Source organism: Oncorhynchus mykiss, chromosome 2, assembly GCF_057628025.1.
Source record: "Oncorhynchus mykiss isolate SJ-2025 chromosome 2, ASM5762802v1, whole genome shotgun sequence".
Classification (NCBI taxonomy): domain Eukaryota; kingdom Metazoa; phylum Chordata; class Actinopteri; order Salmoniformes; family Salmonidae; genus Oncorhynchus; species Oncorhynchus mykiss.
In genome coordinates, this window is record NC_143023.1 from 12,391,103 (window position 1) to 12,414,257 (window position 23,155).

Below are 23,155 nucleotides of genomic sequence, written 5' to 3' on the forward strand. Positions count from 1 at the left end.
TTTCTTTTGTTTAGCACAATTTATTAAAATGGAACCCTGAGGGAGCAGGATTTCAACCTCTGAGTCTGTGTACAATGCCTTCTCCATTCCCATCTAGTAATCCACCTAGCTCGTACTCTGCTATTGTATTCCTATGGTACAATCTTCATCTCATCCATAATGCACAAGAATTAGGATTTTGTAAATAGCTGGGGGACAATCATTGTAGTTGCTGAGTAACTTTCCTACATTCCTCTTGGTATTTAAGGCTGCGGTAGCTACTGTTTTGGTGCCAGACCCACATTTGGTGAACAGAATTGGAAAGGAAACTGAAAATATGACAACATAACATGTCATACATAAAACGAAGGAAGACATTTCACCTTACAGAAATAAGAAAACAGTCATGATTGAATGTTATGCGTTTGTGTGTGACCATGTGTGGCCAATATTGGCTGGATTTCACAACTTGTGGCCACAGATCCTGTATCCTGGTCCTGTATGGCTCAGGTGGTAGAGCATGGTGCTTGTACTGAGGGTTCGATTCCAGGGGCCACCCATACATAACATGGATGCATGCATGACTGTAAATTGCTTTTGATAAAGGGGTCTGCCAAATGGCATATATTATATCCCAGAATGCATTGCCAGCTGTAGAAGAGGGTAAGTTGACTTGGTGTTTGATGGATTATTAAGGTTGGAGTTGGTGTGACCAAGCATTTCACACAACATGTGGTATAGTTGTCAGAACATGTAGGCTGACATTCACATTGTCAACTAGAAAATATGAAACATCCTTATTTACATTATCAAAGTATTTCAATGGGAATAGTTTTATTTCCTTGTACAGCCATATTATCTTTGGCATAGCTTGAAGATGGTATTATTGCTGCCATAAAAACAACGCTTGGATCAATCACTTCCTACCTCAGCATTTCCTATGAAAACCAGCCCTATATTCCAGTAGGGTATTCTTCTAAATGGACATACAAAAATCATTTTATTACAATTCTCGGCTAGGTTTTGACTTAAAAAAGCAAACATTCAATGTAGAACACTGGTTGTCTGAATTAGGCTGATTGTTATAATTGCACAAGTGGTTATGTCTCAAGTACTTTGACAGTCCAGAAGAGATGAACTTCAGAGCAAAGCCACTTCCGACTCCATCATAATGCAACGCAATAAGAAAATACAGCAACATCCTTTGGGATGATTCAAACTGCTCAGAGTATGTACAGTGCATCGGCGGTCATATCAATCTTTTCAGGATTGCACAAACGTTAGGTTTTGTGTTCAGCCTCACACAAGATAGTACTTCATCCCAGATAAAACGAAATAACAACAACAATAATAGACGTACTAGTAAAAATATTGTTTATGGCCTACTCAGTTAAATGTTTCCTGTTGTGTTCTTTCTAACATACCTTTCTCACCTCACCCTCTTTTATGTCCATATCCAACTTCAACATTAATGATTTTTGACTTCTGTTATTGGGTTGTGGTTGTTGGTTGAACAAACAGAGTAACACTACAATATGCAGAGTTTCCAGTTGAGCATTCTAAGAGCCTGAACGTTCTAGAATGCCACAGCCATTTTCTTCTCTAAAGCGTGCCTTAAATCATCCTACAAAAGCATTTTAAACAAATAAAAAAAACAAAACAATGATAACAACATAATCATAACACTGTTTTTGTTGTCTGTCTGACAGTCCAGAGCGAACCATTTCCACAGCACTGTGCAAACACATAACATATGTAGCTACTGACTATAAAACAAGGCGGGGTGCTCTGGAGAGACACACTGGATGTTTTGATCGGGCGACGCAGTCCATTGGCCGCTCTCTCTCTCTCTCTCTCTCTCTCTCTCTCTCTCATTGTGGTTGTGTGTGTTCGTGCTATGTTGCATAGCTCTCTTCTCTGCCATAAACCCTATAAGTCCTTAAGTAGGCCAGGGAGGTCAGAGGTCAAGCGTTAGCATCACTGTTAGCTAGCCGGAGGGATGCGTTCATCAACAGCATTGTTTACACACATTGTACCTTTGAGAAGCTCAGATTTTCAAAGAGTAGCGAGTTGAGCGACTGTCTTAGGTATCAAGGCGTTGGAACTATGCAGCCTGTATGTTTCTAGACACACTAGATTGTCGTAACAAATATGTAGAACAGAATGAAAAGCCATATTAGACACATCTGTTCTCTCCAGTTTCCACCCACCAGTTTCATCCTCTTGTTTTACAGCCTTCCTTCATAGTGCAATTCTGTTATTATTACGATTTTAGCAAATCACTTACAAGTGGTTCCTCTCCTCAGTACTGCATCTGACCTCTATGTCATGCCTCCCACTCATACCAGACACACACAGACACCATCCCGGCTCCACGGCTCTACAGTAGCATGATAATCACCACTCACACCAGACACACACAGACGCCATCCCGGCTCCATGGCGCTACAGTAGCATGATAATCACCACTCACACCAGACACACACAGACGTCATCCCGGCTCCATGGCTCTACAGTAGCATGATAATCACCACTCACACTAGACACACACAGACGCCATCCCGGCTCCATGGCTCTACATTAGCATGATAATCACCACTCACACCAGACACACACAGACGCCATCCCGGCTCCATGGCTCTACAGTAGCATGATAATCACCACTCACACCAGACACACACAGACGTCATCCCGGCTCCATGGCTCTACAGTAGCATGATAATCACCACTCACACTAGACACACACAGACGCCATCCCGGCTCCATGGCTCTACAGTAGCATGATCATCACCACTCACACCAGACACACACAGACGCCATCCCGGCTCCATGGCTCTACAGCAGCATGAGAATCAATGGCTGCAGTGGCAACTGGCTGAAGACAACTGGCTGTAGGCCTACAGGAAAGGAACAGCCCTGTCCTAGTATGTACCATCTAGTAACAAGACAACCCAGACAGACGTCCTCCATTTTGACTGTATCATATGGCTCATGGAACAGACAGAAACACCCTATGGAACGCCAGTGAGTTCTGACTGGTGTGAACTGGTTCCCCTTGTCCCTGTGAATCATAATGGACCAGCAGAGATGAGGAGTCCACTGAGCTCCATTCCCAGAGCAGCAGACGGAGGGAGGGAGGGAGAATGCTGCACTGTACGGTGGGCTGCTGTTGGTTTTTAGAGTGGTGTTAGTTGGGAATCTGGCTCAGACCAACCTTCCAGTGTGTTGTGTAACAGAAAAAGGAAAACATTGACATTCCCAACATACGGGCTGGTCTGGACACCATGTTTCCCTTCCTGTAATCTGAGTCATCCTCAACCACTGTGTGTCTGTCCCTGGAGAGCAGAGCCCTTCTGATTCCCCGCCCAAACCTTGCAACATCCCCTCTTTGACAACCAACGCGGAGGAAAACAACCCCCGACACTGCAGCATCACAAGGTCTTTCATCAGCAGGTCAATACAGAGAGACTCCCTGGCCAACATGTACCTGAGTCCCTAGATCGGCCCCTTCCCTTTGCCCCCCACACCCTTCATCAAGCAGACATGTAAGGGCACAGTGGTCAAGCACAGGGGACGTCGTTGGGCAACTGAATGTCCTCACTTTGTCACAGCATCAATAAAGTGAAAGAACGCAGAAGGAGAGAAACAGACATATTTAACAATATTGTGGCTTTGCATGTTGAGTTGTTTTTTTGCTCAGGGATTCATAGTCCAGTCTGTGTTGAGTTCTCTGACGGTCACATCATGCTCTTCCTGTAGTCAGTCTGCTTGCCGCTGTTGGAGGGTGTGAGGGGTGAGAGGGAGGCAGGGGTGGTGGGCAGCGAGTCCAGCTGACGGTAGAGCGCCCTCAGCTCCTTCACCTCCTCTAGAACATCCTTGGCCTGACCCCATGTGGACGCTGCCTCCTTCAGCAGCCTCTCTGCCTCCGCCCGGGCCCCGTCCGAGGAACCCTTGGAGCCCTTGGAACCTGGCGAGTCCTTCCCTTTCCCCTTCCCCCGCTCCACCTCCTCCCCCTTCGCCCCCTGCACCTGCATCAGCAGCTCCTGAGTTCTCTCCAGCTTCTGAGCGATTAGGTCCTGCAGCTGGCTGATGGGCGGCAGGTTGCCCGGGGGGGCAGAGGTGGCAGAGCGGGGGATGGATGTCCTGGGTTTGGTGGCCTGCGTCCCGGAGTGTGAGAGGATCTCGTCCATGGAGGCGCAGCGGCTTTTCTCGGCCGGTGTGAGCCTCTTGCCTGGCTGAGGAGTGCAGGACTTCCCCATCGGGCTCTGGAGTTGCTGTTTATCGTCCCAGGTGACCCCGGTATCGCGCGGCAGGCTCTGGGACTTCCCAGTGACCTCTGTGGGAGGTGTTAGACAGATGCTACTGATGGCACCCTCTGTTTTGGACCTGAGGCAGTCGAGCTGAGTGGATTTGTCCAGGTTGGCCCGGAAGCTCTTGTCACAGGTGTCCTGGCCGTCTGTGCTGGGGCTGTCCTCCTCCTGGATCAGGTCAAGGGTCAACATGCCGTCAGAGGTAGAAGTGGAGGCCTGGATACGGAGCAAGGAGAAACAGTCTGTTAGTGATATTAGACACCATAAGAAATCAGAGATCAGGGTAAGGCCCATTGTGATTTAGTTAAGTTAGGATTAAACTAATGAAAAATTCCAGTTGAAAGTAGTTTGATCATCACCATGTCCAACTGACTCATTAAATGAAAGCTCAATTGACAGAGTTGGTATTGTCTCCAACCAGCCGTTGTGGTAATAAGAAGGGCTAAGACAAGACAGGCCAGGAGAAGCAGGATACCTACCACAGCCATGATGTGTCCTCGTGTAGGCAGGCGCCGTGTGTGAGGGATCTTAGCCCTGTCCCGTGTGAGATGGGACAGAAGGTTTTCATCCTCAACCATGACCTGAAAGAAAGCAAGAAAAAAAGAAAGATGAAAGAGAGCGAGAGAGAGGGAGAGGAAGAGAGTGAGAGATAAAGGAGAGAGAGAGGGAGATAAAGGAGAGAGAGAGGGAGATAAAGGAGAAATAGAGGGGGAGAGAGAGAGAGAGAGAGATAGATAATGGAACAGTCACATGTGGAGTGAGGGGATTGACATGCTTTCACATTAGCCCAAGGGCTGTGTTTGTGTCAGAGTGGGTTGGGTAGTTTATTGATCAGTATTATAGACCTAATCATGGATTGATTATCTACAGGCATGAGATTCACTGGGCCAAATGGGCCACAACAATTTGCATAAGGCCTTGGGAAACAGGCCGCTAACCTATAGATAACCTATAGCTAACCTATAGCTACACTGACAACCAAAACATCTGCACTGTTAACTAGTGATAACACTCTCCACTGATGAAGTGAGTTCAGCCCTATAGCTAACATATAGCTAACCTATAGCTAACCTATAGCTAACCTATAGCTACACTGATGACCAACACGTCTGCACTGTCATCTGGTGATAAAACCGTCTCCACTGACGAAGTGAGTTCAGCCCTATAGCTAACCTATAGCTAACCTATAGCTAACCTATAGCTAACCTATAGCTACACTGATGACCAACACGTCTGCACTGTCATCTGGTGATAAAACCGTCTCCACTGATGAAGTGAGTTCAGCTGGAGTGTAGTTTATTCACTGGCTAGTGGGACTAAGCAACATGTCATATTTTATCCGCTGGGATTTTATGTCTAATATCAATGTCATAATTGTCAATTGGATCTGAAAGCTTTTAACCATTACATTATCAGGTGGAACGAGAAAAGATGGAGATGACCAGCATATGTGTGTAGTTAAGAGCACTAGGTTAGCTATCCAGGCTGCATCACAACCAGCTGTGATTGAGAGTCCCATAAGGCGGTGCACAATTGGCCCAGCGTCGTCCGGGTTTGGCCGGTGTAGGCCGTCATTGTAAATAAACTCCCAGTTCTGTGCTGCCAATGACTGGAACGAATTTCAAAAATCACTGAAGCTGGAGACTCATATCTCCCTCACTAACTTTAAGCATCAGCTGTCAGAGCAGCTCACAGATCATTGCACTGTATACAGCCCATCTGTAATTAGCCCATCGAACTACCTCATCCCCATATTGTTATTTATTTTTTTGCTCTTTGCACCCCTGTATCTCTACTTGCACATTAATCTTCTGCACATCTATCACTCCAGTATTTAATTGCTAAATTGTAATTATTTCGCCACTACGGCCTATTTATTGCCTTACCTCCCATATCTTACCTCATTTGCACACACTGTATATAGATTTGTTCTATTGTGTTATTGACTGTATGTTTGTTTTACTCCATGTGTAACTCTGTGTTGTTGTCTGTGTCGCACTGCTTTGCTTTATCTTGGTCAGGTCGCAGTTGTAAATGAGAACTTGTTCTCAACTAGCCTACCTGGTTAAATAAAGGTTCAATTAAAATTAAAATTAAAATAAGGGTGTATTTAAGGGCACTAGCGTTGCTATTGTACACATACATACATTATGTGTATAAAACACTTTCAACCAATGTTGCATTGCAATTCGATGCAGGTTTATCAACATAGATCTACAGTACGTGTGTACCATCATGTAGGACTCCACCTGCGATAACCCTACAGTTGAGAGCAATGAAACACCATCCTGGTGGAAGAGTGAATCCCGTCTCTGATGTCATCAGGCCATTGAGCAGCAGAGACACTGGAGCCCTGGAGGTAATTGATATCTCTCACAGTGCTGGTGCTGTTGTTCCGAGTCCATCCACACGCCTGACCAGTTGTCCTCTAAATGTATTTTATTTTACGTGAAAGTAGCTCCATGTTGTATTCGTTCTGTTTCTTTAACAGTGATGACATGGATTTGGATAGTCTTTGTGAGAGTGCTTCTGCCATCTGTAGCTGTGTGACAGGGACATGTACAGTTTGGGCCATCTATAGCTGTGTGATAGGGACATGTACAGTTTGGGCCATCTATAGCTGTGTGATAGGGACCTGTACAGTTTGGGCCATCTATAGCTGTGTGATAGGGACATGTACAGTTTGGGCCATCTATAGCTGTGTGATAGGGATCTGTACAGTTTGGGCCATCTATAGCTGTGTGATAGGGACATGTACAGTTTGGGCCATCTATAGCTGTGTGATAGGGACATGTACAGTTTGGGCCATCTATAGCTGTGTGATAGGGACATGTACAGTTTGGGCCATCTATAGCTGTGTGATAGGGACATGTACAGTTTGGGCCATCTATAGCTGTGTGATAGGGACCTGTACAGTTTGGGCCATCTATAGCTGTGTGATAGGGACCTGTACAGTTTGGGCCATCTATAGCTGTGTGATAAGGACCTGTACAGTTTGGGCCATCTATAGCTATGTGATAGGGACCTGTACAGTTTGGGCCATCTATAGCTGTGTGATAGGGACCTGTACAGTTTGGGCCATCTATAGCTGTGTGATAGGGACCTGTACAGTTTGGGCCATCTATAGCTGTGTGATAGGGACCTGTACAGTTTGGACCATCTATAGCTGTGTGATAGGGTCCGTGTGTGTGTGTGTGAGTGCGTGCGTGTGCTTTCGTGCGTCAGTGTGTGTGTGCATGTGTCCATCCATGTGTGTGTGTTGGGGACTATGTCAAATGTGTGTGTTGTGGCCTTATATAAGGGTGGTGTTGACACGATGCGTTAAGTGCATAAAAGCTCAGAAGTGTGTGTGTGTGTGTATGTATATGTGTGTTTTAGTGTGTGTACATGTTATTTCACATCAAGCTGCTCCCCTACCGTCTGTCTATTGATGTCATCAGGGCGATTGACCTGCAGTGAGAAGGAGGGATGAAGGATCCATCCCATCATCCCCAAACAGAGAGGGAATCCTTTGATCAGCTGCCTCAGCTAGAAGACTGTCACAGCTGTCACCACCTGTCTGTCTTCTTTATAGAGGTCATTTCATCTACACTACACTAGACTGAAACCCAGAAAATGCCCTCATCAGGAAACCAGTTTAAGATAGAATGGAAGATACGATAACAGTTCCTTCTATTTCTGAAGCACTTTATACATGTCAACATGCTGTGGGAGTTTAGTGTCGGGTCATGAGGGTGTGTGTGAATGAGGGGCGGGTCAATGGATTCCATTCCTCAAAAGTGCATTCAGTAAGATATCCTCTTGCAATTGGCCATGTGACAGATGAAGTGTTGTTTATAAGAGAGAGAGAGGAGAATGAGAGTGGAGGTGCACAGAGGGGTGTGTCTTACCTCATCCAGGATGCTGTTCTTGGATCTGGTGATTGCTCCATTTAAGGCGTTTATCCAGGACTCCTTCTCCTCTGGACTAACAGCCAGGAACACCAGGTTAGGGACCTGACAGACACAAACGAGAGAGAGGGGATGTAAGAAGCCAGGGCCTTGCACAATATTGTGTAACTGAGAATGAAGGGAGTGTTGAAAATCCTAACATGCATGATTCTCAGTCAACCATCTGTAAGGGATACCTTTCATATAGGTACCATTCCAGAAACCCATATCACTCACGCACACATTCACACACAGATATGACCATATGGTGCTCTTTCTCCCACTGAGGCTACAGGAAACTGCAGCTGTGTGGAGACTCTGAGAATCTCTCTCAGTCTGTGTCTGTCTGTGTGCTGAAACACAAGCTTCCTCCCCTGACAACCCAACATGATACCCTATCCTCCTGCTGCTCTGAGGGTTCTGGGAGATCCTGCAGATGGTGTATGTGTGCGTGTGTGTGAGTGTGTGTGCGCCGTTTTGTGAGTGTATGTGTGTGTTAGGGATGGGTATGAGCAATGGAGTACTGGAACGGAAGTCAATGCATGACCTTTAACCAGAGATTACGTTTGTGTCAATTACTGTAAAACTATTTGGTGGATTGTGCTTTGTGGCTGCCTGAACAGGACATGTTAGTGTTCCATTTGTATATGTGCATTTGCAGGGCACAACCGAAAAGAAACCAAGCCAAGGGTCATACAGGTTATGTCTATAGATAAATGGACACATCTTTTTTCCCAGCGGGGGTCTTGTGTTCTACATATTATTAAAAAAACGGATTTGAGTACTCAAAGTAAATAAATATGCGAGTACTCGAACATTAAAAAAAACGTCAAATGCCCATCCCTAGCGTGTGTAGGGGTCATGGGGGAATCACTGCCTCACCAGAAGAGCCTTTCCATGTTTTAAAGGTGGACTGGACTGGCAAACTGTCAGATTTCAAATGGTCTACAAGCATGGGGAATTTGACACTTTCACTCTGTTTCTCAAGTTAGTCTGTCCATCAGCGTTGGTGATCATATACTGGGTGTAGGAGTTGGAGGTGTGGCTAGTCTGGAACACAATGTCCCTGTGAAAGGGATGGAACAGGGGGAGGGAGGGAACAGGGGGAGGGAGGGAACAGGGGGAGGGAGGGAACAGAGGGAGGGAGGACAGTGTCTCTGGGCAGAGACAGAGGTGGGAGGAGCTAAGTAGAGTCAAAGGGGATCATGGCTAATGACTAAGGACAGGGTGTACAGGGTGGTGGCCCGGTCTGGCGAGCCGAGTCAGGTGAGTGTCAATCAGCCTGTCAATCAATCTGGCTGCTGTAACTGATCTGACTATGTTAATATCTGGCTACAGTACCGTGAAACTCATCTCAACAGTGTATTTAAGATGTAAGTATTGATTGTGTTGCTATTGTGGTACAGTACTTTGAGGTACAGGTTTGCTCTTTCCAAGGTTCTAGATCTGGGTTCTTGTGGACACTTCCTGTGGACCCACCGTGTTGCCTGGGGTTCTGGAGCGCAGCAGGGTGAACTTGCTGTGGTTCTTCTTGCTGCGGCTCTTGGCCTTGCGGAGCTCCTCAGAACGCTCGTAATCCGTCAGGTCAACCACCTCCTGGATCTTCTTCTCATCCTTCACCTGCAGATAGACACAATGGACAGATGTTTCAGATAGACACAATGGGCAGATGTTTCAGATAGACACAATGGGCAGATGTTTCAGATAGACACAATAGACAGATGTTTCAGATGTTTGAGATAGACACAATGGACAGATGTTTCAGATGTTTGAGATAGACACAATGGACAGATGGCGATGTTTCAGATAGACAATGGACAGATGGCGATGTTTCAGATAGACACAATGGACAGATGTTTCAGAGACACAATAGACAGATGTTTCAGATAGACACAATGGACAGATGTTTCAGATGTTTGAGATAGACAATGGACAGATGGCGATGCTTCAGATAGACACAATGGACAGATGGCGATGTTTCAGATAGACACAATGGACAGATGGCGATGTTTCAGATACACACAATAGACAGATGCTTCAGATAGACATATTGGACAGATGTTTCAGGTAGACACATTGGACAGATGTTTCAGTTGACACAATAGACAGATGTTTCAGATGACACAATAGACAGATGTTTCAGATAGACACAATGGACAGATTGAGATGTTTCAGATAGACGCAATGGACAGATGGAGATGTTTCAGATAGACACAATAGACAGATGCTTCAGATAGACATATTGGACAGATGTTTCAGGTAGACACATTGGACAGATGTTTCAGTTGACACAATAGACAGATGTTTCAGATGACACAATAGACAGATGTTTCAGATAGACACAATGGACAGATTGAGATGTTTCAGATAGACGCAATGGACAGATGGAGATGTTTCAGATAGACACAATAGACAGATGGAGATGTTTCAGATAGACACAGTAGATAGATGGAGATGTTTGAGATAGACACAGTAGATAGATGGAGATGTTTCAGATAGACAATAGATAGATGGAGATGTTTCAGATAGACACAGTAGATAGATGGAGATGTTGAACAGAAAGCTAAGACTCCAATACAGATGTCAACTTCAACAGAATGAACTGTATGAACTGTAATAGTGTATTCTGTGTCCCTGAAAACTGTGAGAGAGATACAAAGGATGTCCCCCATGTGATGTGTGAGGCTGCATGGTGTAAAGGCGGAGCTAGCAGGCACGAAGTCACTAAAATAGAAACAAAGGCAGTCATCCAATAATGCTGCAGGGTGCAGATAGGGCAGGAGGCCATCAATTCTTGAAGGACACAACCGGTCCGGAACATGCTGGACTAATCACAATGTGCACAATAAGCCCCAACCCCCAACCCTTCCTAGACACAAACTCCCTCCTGTTCCGTGTTAATAACTTGTGTTATTAATCTGACGTCCCCCGCCCCCGCCCCCACCCCACCACCAAACACATCCCAGGACAAAGGCAATAGACTGAACAGGCAGCACCCAGTGACAACACAACAGCTAATTGGATTAAGGTCAGACACGGCTTTGTGTCTGTCCACAACAATCCTAAAACCACATCAGGAGACCACTTATAAGGTCTGGGAAAAATTTGAGAAGATTAGATTTTTGGATATAGTTACCCTTAAATTCAAGTGTACACCTAGCAAGAGGCTGTTGTTTAGCGTGTTTTTGTAGCACACATATGATGGTAGAGTTTGCTAAACAAATAGCCACTGGATTTATGGAAATAATAATTAAATCGTTCTGTCAGGTCAGCAAAGGCTACTTTGTAGTTAACATTTAATTTAGAAGTTTTTTGGGAAAGCCTTTCCATCTACCAGAAGACTGTTTTCATTAGCATCATCGCTAACCGCTACACAAAGAGGTAGATGTGCTCACCTCACATTCGCAGACAGGGGGATTTCTCGTTGCCTATTCAGGAAGTTGCAAGAAATATGAATCACTGATGCAGTCTGTTCATTTCTTATGATACACTTGGGCAAATGTAATTGATATCCTACTAAGTTCAATAAATGTTTGAACATCATTGAATTATGTTTAAATCTCTGGATTCTGTAATTCCGTCCACTTTCTCCACATCACAGATTTTATATGGCCCTAGGTTTGTAAGAGGTCACCAGTAAAGTGTCACCATCTTAACCCTCCCCAGGTGGCATGGTGGCACTGTGAGTTCAGGTCCGGGGCAGCCAGTTGCCAAATGGGGCACAGCTGTGGGCCTATGACACAACCCCCACGGGACCGTCTATCGTGGGACAGTGTGACGACATGACAGCCATCCTCCCCATAAAGTTAAACGTTTTATTGGGCGTACAAAAGACTAAATTAAAATATTGTTAAACTTTCGTACATAAATGTGCCTCAGTGAGTCAACATACCGCTCGCTGCCTCTCGTGATTTTAGTTTTCTGAACCTTGGTGGAGCCATACACACTCCTTAGAACAGGGTTTCCCTAACTGGGTCCTGGGGACCCCCAGGGGGGCACGTTTTAGTTTTCTGAACCTTGGGGGAGCCATACACACTCCTTAGAACAGGGTTTCCCTAACTGGGTCCTGGGGACCCCCAGGTGGGCACGTTTTAGTTTCTGCCCTAACACTACACAGCTGATTGATGATGAAATGATCAACTTATCATTAAGATTTGATCACTTGAATAAGATGTGTAGTGTTAGGAGCAAAAACTAAAACGTGCAGCCCTGGGGGTCCCGAGAACAGAGTTTGAGAAACGCTGCCGTAGAACAATCAAAAGGCCTGTTTGAATTGAGACAAGGCAGATATCTGTTCGTTATCTAGCTGGTAAGCTAATGGTCAGACAGCCAGTCAGGAAAAAGATGAATACATGTATTTAGAAAATGGGTTTATAAGAATACTTATTTGTGCTTTCAGACAGGAATAACAATTCAAAAACAGAAATGGTCATTGCATAAACATGATACATTTGGGTGATTTAAAGTGTTTACAAAGGATTAGATTTCAGCTATACGGCATCGCTGTTGGGAGATGTGTTGTGGCCCTGGGTGGGTGGGTGAGTTGGGCTGTGGGTTTAGGATTGAAAGAGTAGATGGCACCCGACAGAAGGTTTTGGAGATATCATAACCCTCGGCCACCCCCCTCCCTCCCAACACATGTCCCCCTCAGCGCTGACACTCACTTTGGTTTTAATCCCCCCCCCCCTCCACACACACTTTGTCACTACTCATCAGGGAGGGGGGGCCCTGAGCCAATGTGATGTTGGAGCTCAGAGCCACAAAGCCAGACTTGAGTCTGTCTTCCTCTTTCTCTGTGACAGTGTCTGGGACTGATAACCACAGACTGTATGCATCATACTGTCTATCCACCATAATGTCTATCCACCACACTGTCTATCCCCCATACTGTCTACCCACCAAACTGTCAATCCACCACACTGTCTATCCACCATACTGTCTACCCACCGTACTGTCTATCCACCATAATGTCTATCCACCATACTGTCTATCCACCATACTGTCTATCCACCACACTGTCTATCCACCACACTGTCTATCCACCATACTGTCTAACCACCATACTGTTTATCCACCACACTGTCTATCCACAATACTGTTTATCCACCACACTGTCTATCCACCATACTGTCTAACCACCATACTGTTTATCCACCACACTGTCTATCCACCACACTGTCTATCCACCATACTGTCTATCCACCATACTATCTACCCACCACACTGTCTATCCACCATACTGTCTATCCACCATACTGTCTATCCACCACACTGTCTATCCACCACACTGTCTATCCACCATACTGTCTAACCACCATACTGTTTATCCACCACACTGTCTATCCACCATACTGTCTATCCACCATACTATCTACCCACCACACTGTCTATCCACCATACTGTCTATCCACCACACTGTCTATCCACCATACTGTCTATCCACCATACTGTCTATCCACAACACTGTCTATCCACCATACTGTCTATCCACAGACACCAGTTCTTTCCTCTCTCTTCTACTGATGAAAAAGCTAATCTTGTCACATTCATTCTGACACCTTTAAGTCACAGGACTCTGTCACCTTGTCATCTTCTATGACTTCCTGTGGTTGAGTGGAGAGACACCATGTACTGTCCACTGTATGATTTCAGAAGGGAGAAGACCAGACATGGTGTGACCGTGCTTTGCCTCAAACATCACCCTGGTTGGTTTACTGTCAGAAAGCCTCTCTCAACTGGTTCCCAGCGCACAGCAGGACCTGCGCTGACGTCACTTGATCCCTCAGCACAACTAGGCCCTCGCTAAGTGGCAATCAATTTCCATTAGTGGAGCAGGATAGAGACTGACCAAACTGTGCAGAAGCTGTAGGACACACGCATGGCTGGATGTAAGGCTGGACCTGGGAGACAGCAGGACAAGATAGGCAGCAGGGCAATGCCAACGCTAGTCCAGTCAACTGACTCTACACTCTTCTTCCCTCTCAGAGGTGCCTGCAGAACGCAGTGGTCAGGCCAACATCGTCACTCTTCTTAGAACTCAAAGGCAGCATATTGCAAGACAGCAATGTCTGAACCTACTGGATAGAATGGGAGAGAGGAGGGAGTGTCGCATAATACTGGTTCAGTTGGGTTTAGTGGTCAGGACAGGAGATATATTAATGCTGTTTCAGTTGGGTTTAGTGGTCAGGACAGGATATATATTAATACTGGTTCAGATGGGTTTAGTGGTCAGGACAGGAGATATATTAATGCTGTTTCAGTTGGGTTTAGTGGTCAGGACAGGAGATATATTAATACTGGTTCAGATGGGTTTAGTGGTCAGGACAGGAGATATATTAATACTGGTTCAGATGGGTTTAGTGGTCAGGACAGGAGATATATTAATACTGGTTCAGATGGGTTTAGTGGTCAGAACAGGAGATATATTAATACTGGTTCAGATGGGTTTAGTGGTCAGGACAGGAGATATATTAATACTGGTTCAGATGGGTTTAGTGGTCAGGACAGGAGATATATTAATACTGGTTCAGATGGGTTTAGTGGTCAGGACAGGAGATATATTAATACTGGTTCAGATGGGTTTAGTGGTCAGAACAGGAGATATATTAATACTGTTTCAGATGGGTTTAGTGGTCAGGACAGGAGATATATTAATACTGTTTCAGATGGGTTTAGTGGTCAGGACAGGATATATATTAATACTGGTTCAGATGTGTTTAGTGGTCAGGACAGGAGATATATTAATACTGTTTCAGATGGGTTTAGTGGTCATAACAGGAGATATATTAATACTGGTTCAGATGGGTTTAGTGGTCAGGACAGGAGATACCTGTATATTAGTACTGGTTTAGTGGTCAGGACAGGAGATATATTAATACTGTTTCAGATGGGTTTAGTGGTCAGGACAGGAGATATATTAATACTGGTTCAGATGGGTTTAGTGGTCAGGACAGGAGATATATTAATACTGTTTCAGATGTGTTTAGTGGTCAGGACAGGAGATATATTAATACTGTTTCAGATGGGTTTAGTGGTCAGAACAGGATATATATTAATACTGTTTCAGATGGGTTTAGTGGTCAGGACAGGAGATATATTAATACTGTTTCAGATGGGTTTAGTGGTCAGGACAGGAGATATATTAATACTGGTTCAGATGGGTTTAGTGGTCAGGACAGGAGATATATTAATACTGGTTCAGATGTGTTTAGTGGTCAGGACAGGAGATATATTAATACTGGTTCAGTTGGGTTTAGGGATCAGAACAGGAGATATATTAATACTGGTTTAGATGGGTTTAGTGGTCAGGACAGGATATATATTAATACTGTTTCAGATGTGTTTAGTGGTCAGGACAGGAGATATATTAATACTGTTTCAGATGGGTTTAGTGGTCAGAACAGGAGATATATTAATACTGTTTCAGATGGGTTTAGTGGTCAGGACAGGAGATATATTAATACTGTTTCAGATGTGTTTAGTGGTCAGGACAGGAGATACCTGTATATTAATACTGTTTCAGATGGGTTTAGTGGTCAGGACAGGAGATATATTAATACTGTTTCAGATGGGTTTAGTGGTCAGGACAGGAGATATATTAATACTGGTTCAGATGGGTTTAGTGGTCAGAACAGGAGATATATTAATACTGGTTCAGATGGGTTTAGTGGTCAGGACAGGAGATACCTGTATATTAGTACTGGTTTAGTGGTCAGGACAGGAGATATATTAATACTGGTTCAGATGGGTTTAGTGGTCAGGACAGGAGATACCTGTATATTAGTACTGGTTTAGTGGTCAGGACAGGAGATATATTAATACTGTTTCAGATGGGTTTAGTGGTCAGGACAGGAGATATATTAATACTGGTTCAGATGGGTTTAGTGGTCAGGACAGGATATATATTAATACTGTTTCAGATGGGTTTAGTGGTCAGGACAGGAGATATATTAATACTGGTTCAGATGGGTTTAGTGGTCAGGACAGGATATATATTAATACTGTTTCAGATGGGTTTAGTGGTCAGGACAGGAGATATATTAATACTGGTTCAGATGGGTTTAGTGGTCAGGACAGGAGATATATTAATACTGGTTCAGATGGGTTTAGTGGTCAGGACAGGAGATACCTGTATATTAATACTGTTTCAGATGGGTTTAGTGGTCAGGACAGGAGATATATTAATACTGGTTCAGATGGGTTTAGTGGTCAGGACAGGAGATATATTAATACTGTTTCAGATGGGTTTAGTGGTCAGGACAGGAGATATATTAATACTGGTTCAGATGGGTTTAGTGGTCAGGACAGGAGATATATTAATACTGGTTCAGATGGGTTTAGTGGTCAGGACAGGAGATATATTAATACTGGTTCAGATGGGTTTAGTGGTCAGGACAGGAGATATATTAATACTGGTTCAGATGGGTTTAGTGGTCAGGACAGGAGATATATTAATGCTGTTTCAGTTGGGTTTAGTGGTCAGGACAGGAGATATATTAATACTGGTTCAGATGGGTTTAGTGGTCAGGACAGGAGATATTAATACTGTTTCAGATGTGTTTAGTGGTCAGGACAGGAGATATATTAATACTATTTCAGATGGGTTTAGTGGTCAGGACAGGAGATATATTAATACTGGTTCAGATGGGTTTAGTGGTCAGGACAGGAGATATTAATACTGTTTCAGATGTGTTTAGTGGTCAGGACAGGAGATATATTAATACTATTTCAGATGGGTTTAGTGGTCAGGACAGGAGATATATTAATACTGGTTCAGATGGGTTTAGTGGTCAGGACAGGAGATATATTAATACTATTTCAGATGGGTTTAGTGGTCAGGACAGGAGATATATTAATACTATTTCAGTTGGGTTTAGTGGTCAGGACAGGAGATATATTAATACTGGTTCAGTTGGGTTTAGTGGTCAGGACAGGAGATATATTAATACTGTTTCAGATGGTTTAGTGGTCAGGACAGGAGATATATTAATACTGGTTCAGATGGGTTTAGTGGTCAGGACAGGAGATATATTAATACTGTTTCAGATGGGTTTAGTGGTCAGGACAGGAGATATATTAATACTATTTCAGTTGGGTTTGGGGATCAGGGCAGGAGGAGACTCATTGAGGCTAGGTGACCTCGGCTAGCGTCAAGACAGACCAGGGTATCCTCTGAGGAGAAGCCTATCTGATGTAGCCTCAACAGAGCCAGAACCTGAGCCGGACTCTGCTCACGTGACGCGTCACAAGTAGGCGATAACCAAACAGTGTGTTTGTTAAGCTTTGGAGCCCATATCTGCTCGCCAAGGAACATGGAGAACACATTGTCCCCTCGTCAAGCTTGGTTTGGACTCTTTTGTGAAGGAGGCCCTGTTTCAAGACCAGCCATTAAACTCCATAGGTGGAAAAACAACAAGCACTGTGTTCGGTGGCCCTGATACCTGCCTAGGAAGAAACGGATATCAAAACGCCATCTTGTCCGGCTTTGTTGGAGGCTCTTTGTAGCATTCAGCTATTCCAAGGCTTGGCCCTGGCTATACATAGACCCTCAACGAGAAGGAGAAACCCAAGTGCTCGCCACACAAAAGATGCCGGTGCTAATTTTGGCTGAGGACGTGCTGTGCCGACAAAACTACGGGGGACTTTTTCCGTTGCGGATTGGGGGGGTGTGGGGAATAATTAACAGCTCTTATGTATTGCATTGAGAATAAAGTAGGGGCATCCCTTTTCAAGGTAACACTTTCCAAAAGGATGAGGCCCCTCCAAAATATCCCCCAATGATACTGATGAATAAAAACAGCATATTGTGGATCTCTCTTCTACCACTCATGATCATGTATGTTTTCCAGTGGTATAAAGTATATCTGTGAGGTCACAAGCAGGCCTGAAACACATCAGATTATGTATCATGTAACCACTAATCACCATCCCCAGTTTCACCAAAGTGCAGCCAATACCCTATAATCACTCATAGGGTGAGTTCCCTTCAGGTTAAAGGGCCAGTGTTTGGGTTTAAAAAACAGAATTCCCTGCATCTTGACTGTACATGATGGAATCATGCATTTTCCCTCTGTGTATTTACAAGCATTATTCCACATAATATATAACAATATATGCCACTGAGCAGAAGCTTTTATGCAGAGTGATTTACAGATGGCCCCAAGAAAGGAACCCACTCGCCTGGTGTTACAAGCTACTGATAGAGTTACAGAGGATCACCTCATGGTACTGGGTGGAGGTGGAGCCTATGAGGCTAGCCCTGTAATTGGTGCATTCATCTCCCCGGGGGAACATTATAGTCCCCTGTATAGGTGTTGTTGTATTTTTTATATTCTAATCCCAGGAGAATCCTGACTTCAACCAACACCTGATGCAAGACTAATCTTGACTGAAAGAGTGATCAATCGAGGATGATGACAGTGACGATGTGCATTCATGGTATCATCGCCTCTAAAATGTAGGGACCCTTTAAGCTCTCTGGCCCAGTGTCTATGTAAATCATGGTTTATGAGGACACACACATGGATTCTGTTTCACACCAGCTGCCTCCAGGGGAGATTCTCTAGAACAGGTTTTCCCAAACTGGGGTATGCAATGCCGTCGGGGGTACGCCAAATCAAACTGTGATTCGCATTTAAAAAAGTATATTTATGTGATTCACATTTTCAAACAGTGATTCACATTTTAAAAAGTATATTTATGTGATTCACATTTTCAAACAGTCCATTTATATTTTCCAACGGGGCTATATATTTGGGTGAGTTTTTTCTTCTTGCCTGAGTGGCCTCGTTTCACTGCCAAAAATACAATTAAACCATCTAGTGATCATCGAAATAACAACACAATGTCAAAGACAGGTAGCCTAGTCAAATAATTAACATCCAATCACATTAACCGTTACTCTCTCATGGGGATTCCACTAACGGTCTGTATGTAGCCAAACGCTGCTCATTCCGTTTGCCCCAAAAATGGATTTATGGTTAACAAAAGTAAGGCCCGTGTCCATAGAGACACATAGCAGCTCTACTGGTAGTACTGCTACTACCAGCAGTACTACACCTGCACCTGTCCACGACACAAGTTGTTCTGCTTCCACGAGCACATCCAACACTAGCATCAGTAATTCTAGGGACAGGGACGTTGGACCATCGAAGAGGCACAAATATGATGAGAACTACATTGATTTGGGGTTCACTTATATTGGGAGTAGTGCCTTTCCACAGCCACAGTGTGTTATATGTGCAAAGGTACTATCTCACAACTCGATGAAACCTTCACTCTTGCGCAGACATATAGAAACACAACATGCCATTTTGAAAAATAAGCCACAGGAGTTTTTTGAGCGAGAATTAAGACGACTTTCGAGTAGTAAGACATGTATATAAAAGCAACAGATACCATTAATAAGAAGGGGCTAGGAGCTTCTTATATGGTGAGCTACTGAGTGGCTAGGACAGGCAAGCCCCATACTATTGTGGAGGACTTCATTCTTCCTGCTGCCGTGGATATGGCTGGGACAATGCTGGCCAAAAAAACGGCAAATAAAAGTATACAGACAATGTCTTCATCAAAAAACTGTTTCACGACACATCAGTGACATTGTAAGAGATGTTTTGAAACAATTACTGCTTCGCATACAAGCCAGTGAATTCTATGCATTATAGCTCGATGTGTCAACAGATGTGGCGTGCCTGGCACAGCTTTGTGACATCAAATGGACTTTGGTGGTCAAGATGTGTTGGTATCTGTACTGATGGTGCAAAGCCATGACAGGGAGACATAGTGGAGTGGTAACGCGCGTGCAAGCATTTGCTTCCGACCCCACTTGGGTACACTGCAGCATCCACCGAGAGGCTCTTGGGTACACTGCAGCATGCACTGATAGGCTCTTGCTGCCATAGGAATGCCTGACAGTTTGAAATAATTTTTGGACACTTACAGTGAAAATGGTTAACTTTGTTAAAGCAAAGCCCCTGTATTTTATGCACTATGCAATGATATGGGATGTGACCATGTAACGTTTTTACAACATACAGAAATGCGCTGGTTATCAAGGGGCAAAGTATTGACAAGTTTTTTAAATTGAGAGACGAGCTTAAAGTTTTCTTCACTTTGACCATAATTTTCACTTGTCTGACCGCTTTCATGATGACGAGTTTCTCACACGACTGGCCTATCTGGGTGATGTTTTTTCTAGGCTGAATGATCTGAATCTAGGATTACAGGGACTCTCATCAACTAAATTCAATGTGTGAGACAAAATTGAGGCTGTGATTAAGAAGTTGGTGCTCTTCTCTGTCTGCATTAACAAGGACAACACACAGGTCATATAGCGAATAACCTGAGTGAGTTGGGTGTGCAATTACGCAGATACTTTCCCGAAACGGATGACACAAACAACTGGATTCGTTATCCCTTACATGCCCTGCCTCCTGTACAGTTACCGATATCTGAACAAGAGAGCCTCATTGAAATTGCAACAAGCGGTTCTGTGAAAATTGAATTTAATCAGAAGCCACTGCCATATTTCTGGATAGGGCTGCACTCAGTTTGCCTTGGAAAATCATGCTGTTAAGACACTGATGCCCTTTGCAACCACGTACCTATGTGAGAGTGGATTCTCGGCCCTCACTAGCATGAAAACTAAATACAGGCACAGACTGTGTGTGGAAAATGATTTAAGACTGAGACTCTCTCCAATACAACCCAACATTGCAGAGTTATGTGCATCCTTTCAAGCACACCCTTCTCATTAACCTGTGGTGAGTTATTCACAATGTTCAATTAACAAATAAGGTTTTATATGTAAGATGGTTACATAAAGAGCAAAATGATTGACTATTATTATATTATTATTTGTGCCCTGGTCCTATAAGAGCTCTTTCTCACTTCCCACGAGGCGCGTTGTGACAGAAACTCACACTCATTCTTTGTTTAATAAATGTATTGTGTAGTGTGTGTGTGGCAGGGTTACAATGATGGCAAAAAAACAACATTTGAGAGTGCGCTGACCCTGGTGCTAGAGGGGGTACAGCTGGTGGTTGAATATTTGAAGGGGTATGGGACTATAAAAAGTTTGGGAACCACTGCTCTAGAACATCCAAAAAGTTTCAGCCACATCTGTACAGATCAAGATGCCCACCAGATTCAGTGAGCATCTCTAACTACTACATGAATAAATTATGAGCATTCAGGCACTATAACGTGAATCCACACGCTCTCAATCTCCCTTCTCCAGAAAGATCAGATCATCAGAAGGTATACAGTATGGGCACATGTCATTAGAGTTGCATGGAGTAGCGTTGGGAGGCTATCAGGGAGGTGGGAGGGATGGGAGCATGGAGTAGCGTTGGGAGGCTATCAGTGAGGTGGGAGGGATGGGAGCATGGAGTAGCGTTGGGAGGCTATCAGGGAGGTGGGAGGGATGGGAGCATGGAGTAGCGTTGGGAGGCTATCAGTGAGGTGGGAGGGATGGGAGCATGGAGTAGCGTTGGGAGGCTATCAGTGAGGTGGGAGGGAGGGGAGCATGGAGTAGCGTTGGGAGGCTATCAGTGAGGTGGGAGGGATGGGAGCATGGAGTAGCGTTGGGAGGCTATCAGTGAGGTGGGAGGGATGGGAGCATGGAGTAGCGTTGGGAGGCTATCAGTGAGGTGGGAGGGATGGGAGCATGGAGTAGCGTTGGGAGGCTATCAGGGAGGTGGGAGGGAGGGGAGCATGGAGTAGCGTTGGGAGGCTATCAGTGAGGTGGGAGGGATGGGAGCATGGAGTAGCGTTGGGAGGCTATCAGTGAGGTGGGAGGGATGGGAGCATGGAGTAGCGTTGGGAGGCTATCAGGGAGGTGGGAGGGAGGGGAGCATGGAGTAGCGTTGGGAGGCTATCAGTGAGGTGGGAGGGATGGGAGCATGGAGTAGCGTTGGGAGGCTATCAGGGAGGTGGGAGGGATGGGAGCATGGAGTAGCGTTGGGAGGCTATCAGGGAGGTGGGAGGGAGGGGAGCATGGAGTAGCGTTGGGAGGCTATCAGTGAGGTGGGAGGGATGGGAGCATGGAGTAGCGTTGGGAGGCTATCAGTGAGGTGGGAGGGATGGGAGCATGGAGTAGCGTTGGGAGGCTATCAGGGAGGTGGGAGGGAGGGGAGCATGGAGTAGCGTTGGGAGGCTATCAGTGAGGTGGGAGGGAGGGGAGCATGGAGTAGCGTTGGGAGGCTATCAGTGAGGTGGGAGGGATGGGAGCATGGAGTAGCGTTGGGAGGCTATCAGTGAGGTGGGAGGGATGGGAGCATGGAGTAGCGTTGGGAGGCTATCAGGGAGGTGGGAGGGAGGGGAGCATGGAGTAGCGTTGGGAGGCTATCAGGGAGGTGGGAGGGAGGGGAGCATGGAGTAGCGTTGGGAGGCTATCAGTGAGGTGGGAGGGATGGGAGCATGGAGTAGCGTTGGGAGGCTATCAGTGAGGTGGGAGGGATGGGAGCATGGAGTAGCGTTGGGAGGCTATCAGTGAGGTGGGAGGGATGGGAGCATGGAGTAGCGTTGGGAGGCTATCAGTGAGGTGGGAGGGATGGGAGCATGGAGTAGCGTTGGGAGGCTATCAGTGAGGTGGGAGGGATGGGAGCATGGAGTAGCGTTGGGAGGCTATCAGGGAGGTGGGAGGGATGGGAGCATGGAGTAGCGTTGGGAGGCTATCAGGGAGGTGGGAGGGATGGGAGCATGGAGTAGCGTTGGGAGGCTATCAGTGAGGTGGGAGGGATGGGAGCATGGAGTAGCGTTGGGAGGCTATCAGTGAGGTGGGAGGGATGGGAGCATGGAGTAGCGTTGGGAGGCTATCAGTGAGGTGGGAGGGAGGGGAGCATGGAGTAGCGTTGGGAGGCTATCAGGGAGGTGGGAGAGATGGGAGCATGGAGTAGCGTTGGGAGGCTATCAGTGAGGTGGGAGGGATGGGAGCAT

The 23,155-nt window shown here is 45.3% G+C and overlaps 1 protein-coding gene across 1 annotated transcript in view; it reads right to left on the reverse strand.

Moving 5' to 3' along the window:
* The window catches only part of LOC149984841 (pleckstrin homology domain-containing family O member 1-like), a 40,987-nt gene continuing 17,832 nt past the window's right edge, over positions 1-23,155 (reverse strand). The window contains exons 3-6 of the mRNA XM_090188994.1: positions 9,698-9,838; positions 8,180-8,284; positions 4,769-4,870; positions 1-4,505 (exon numbers count right to left, since the gene is read on the reverse strand). Coding sequence (XP_090045120.1) covers positions 3,717-4,505; positions 4,769-4,870; positions 8,180-8,284; positions 9,698-9,838 — 1,137 coding nt within the window. The 3' untranslated portion in view covers positions 1-3,716. The remainder of the gene's footprint in view (positions 4,506-4,768; positions 4,871-8,179; positions 8,285-9,697; positions 9,839-23,155) is intronic.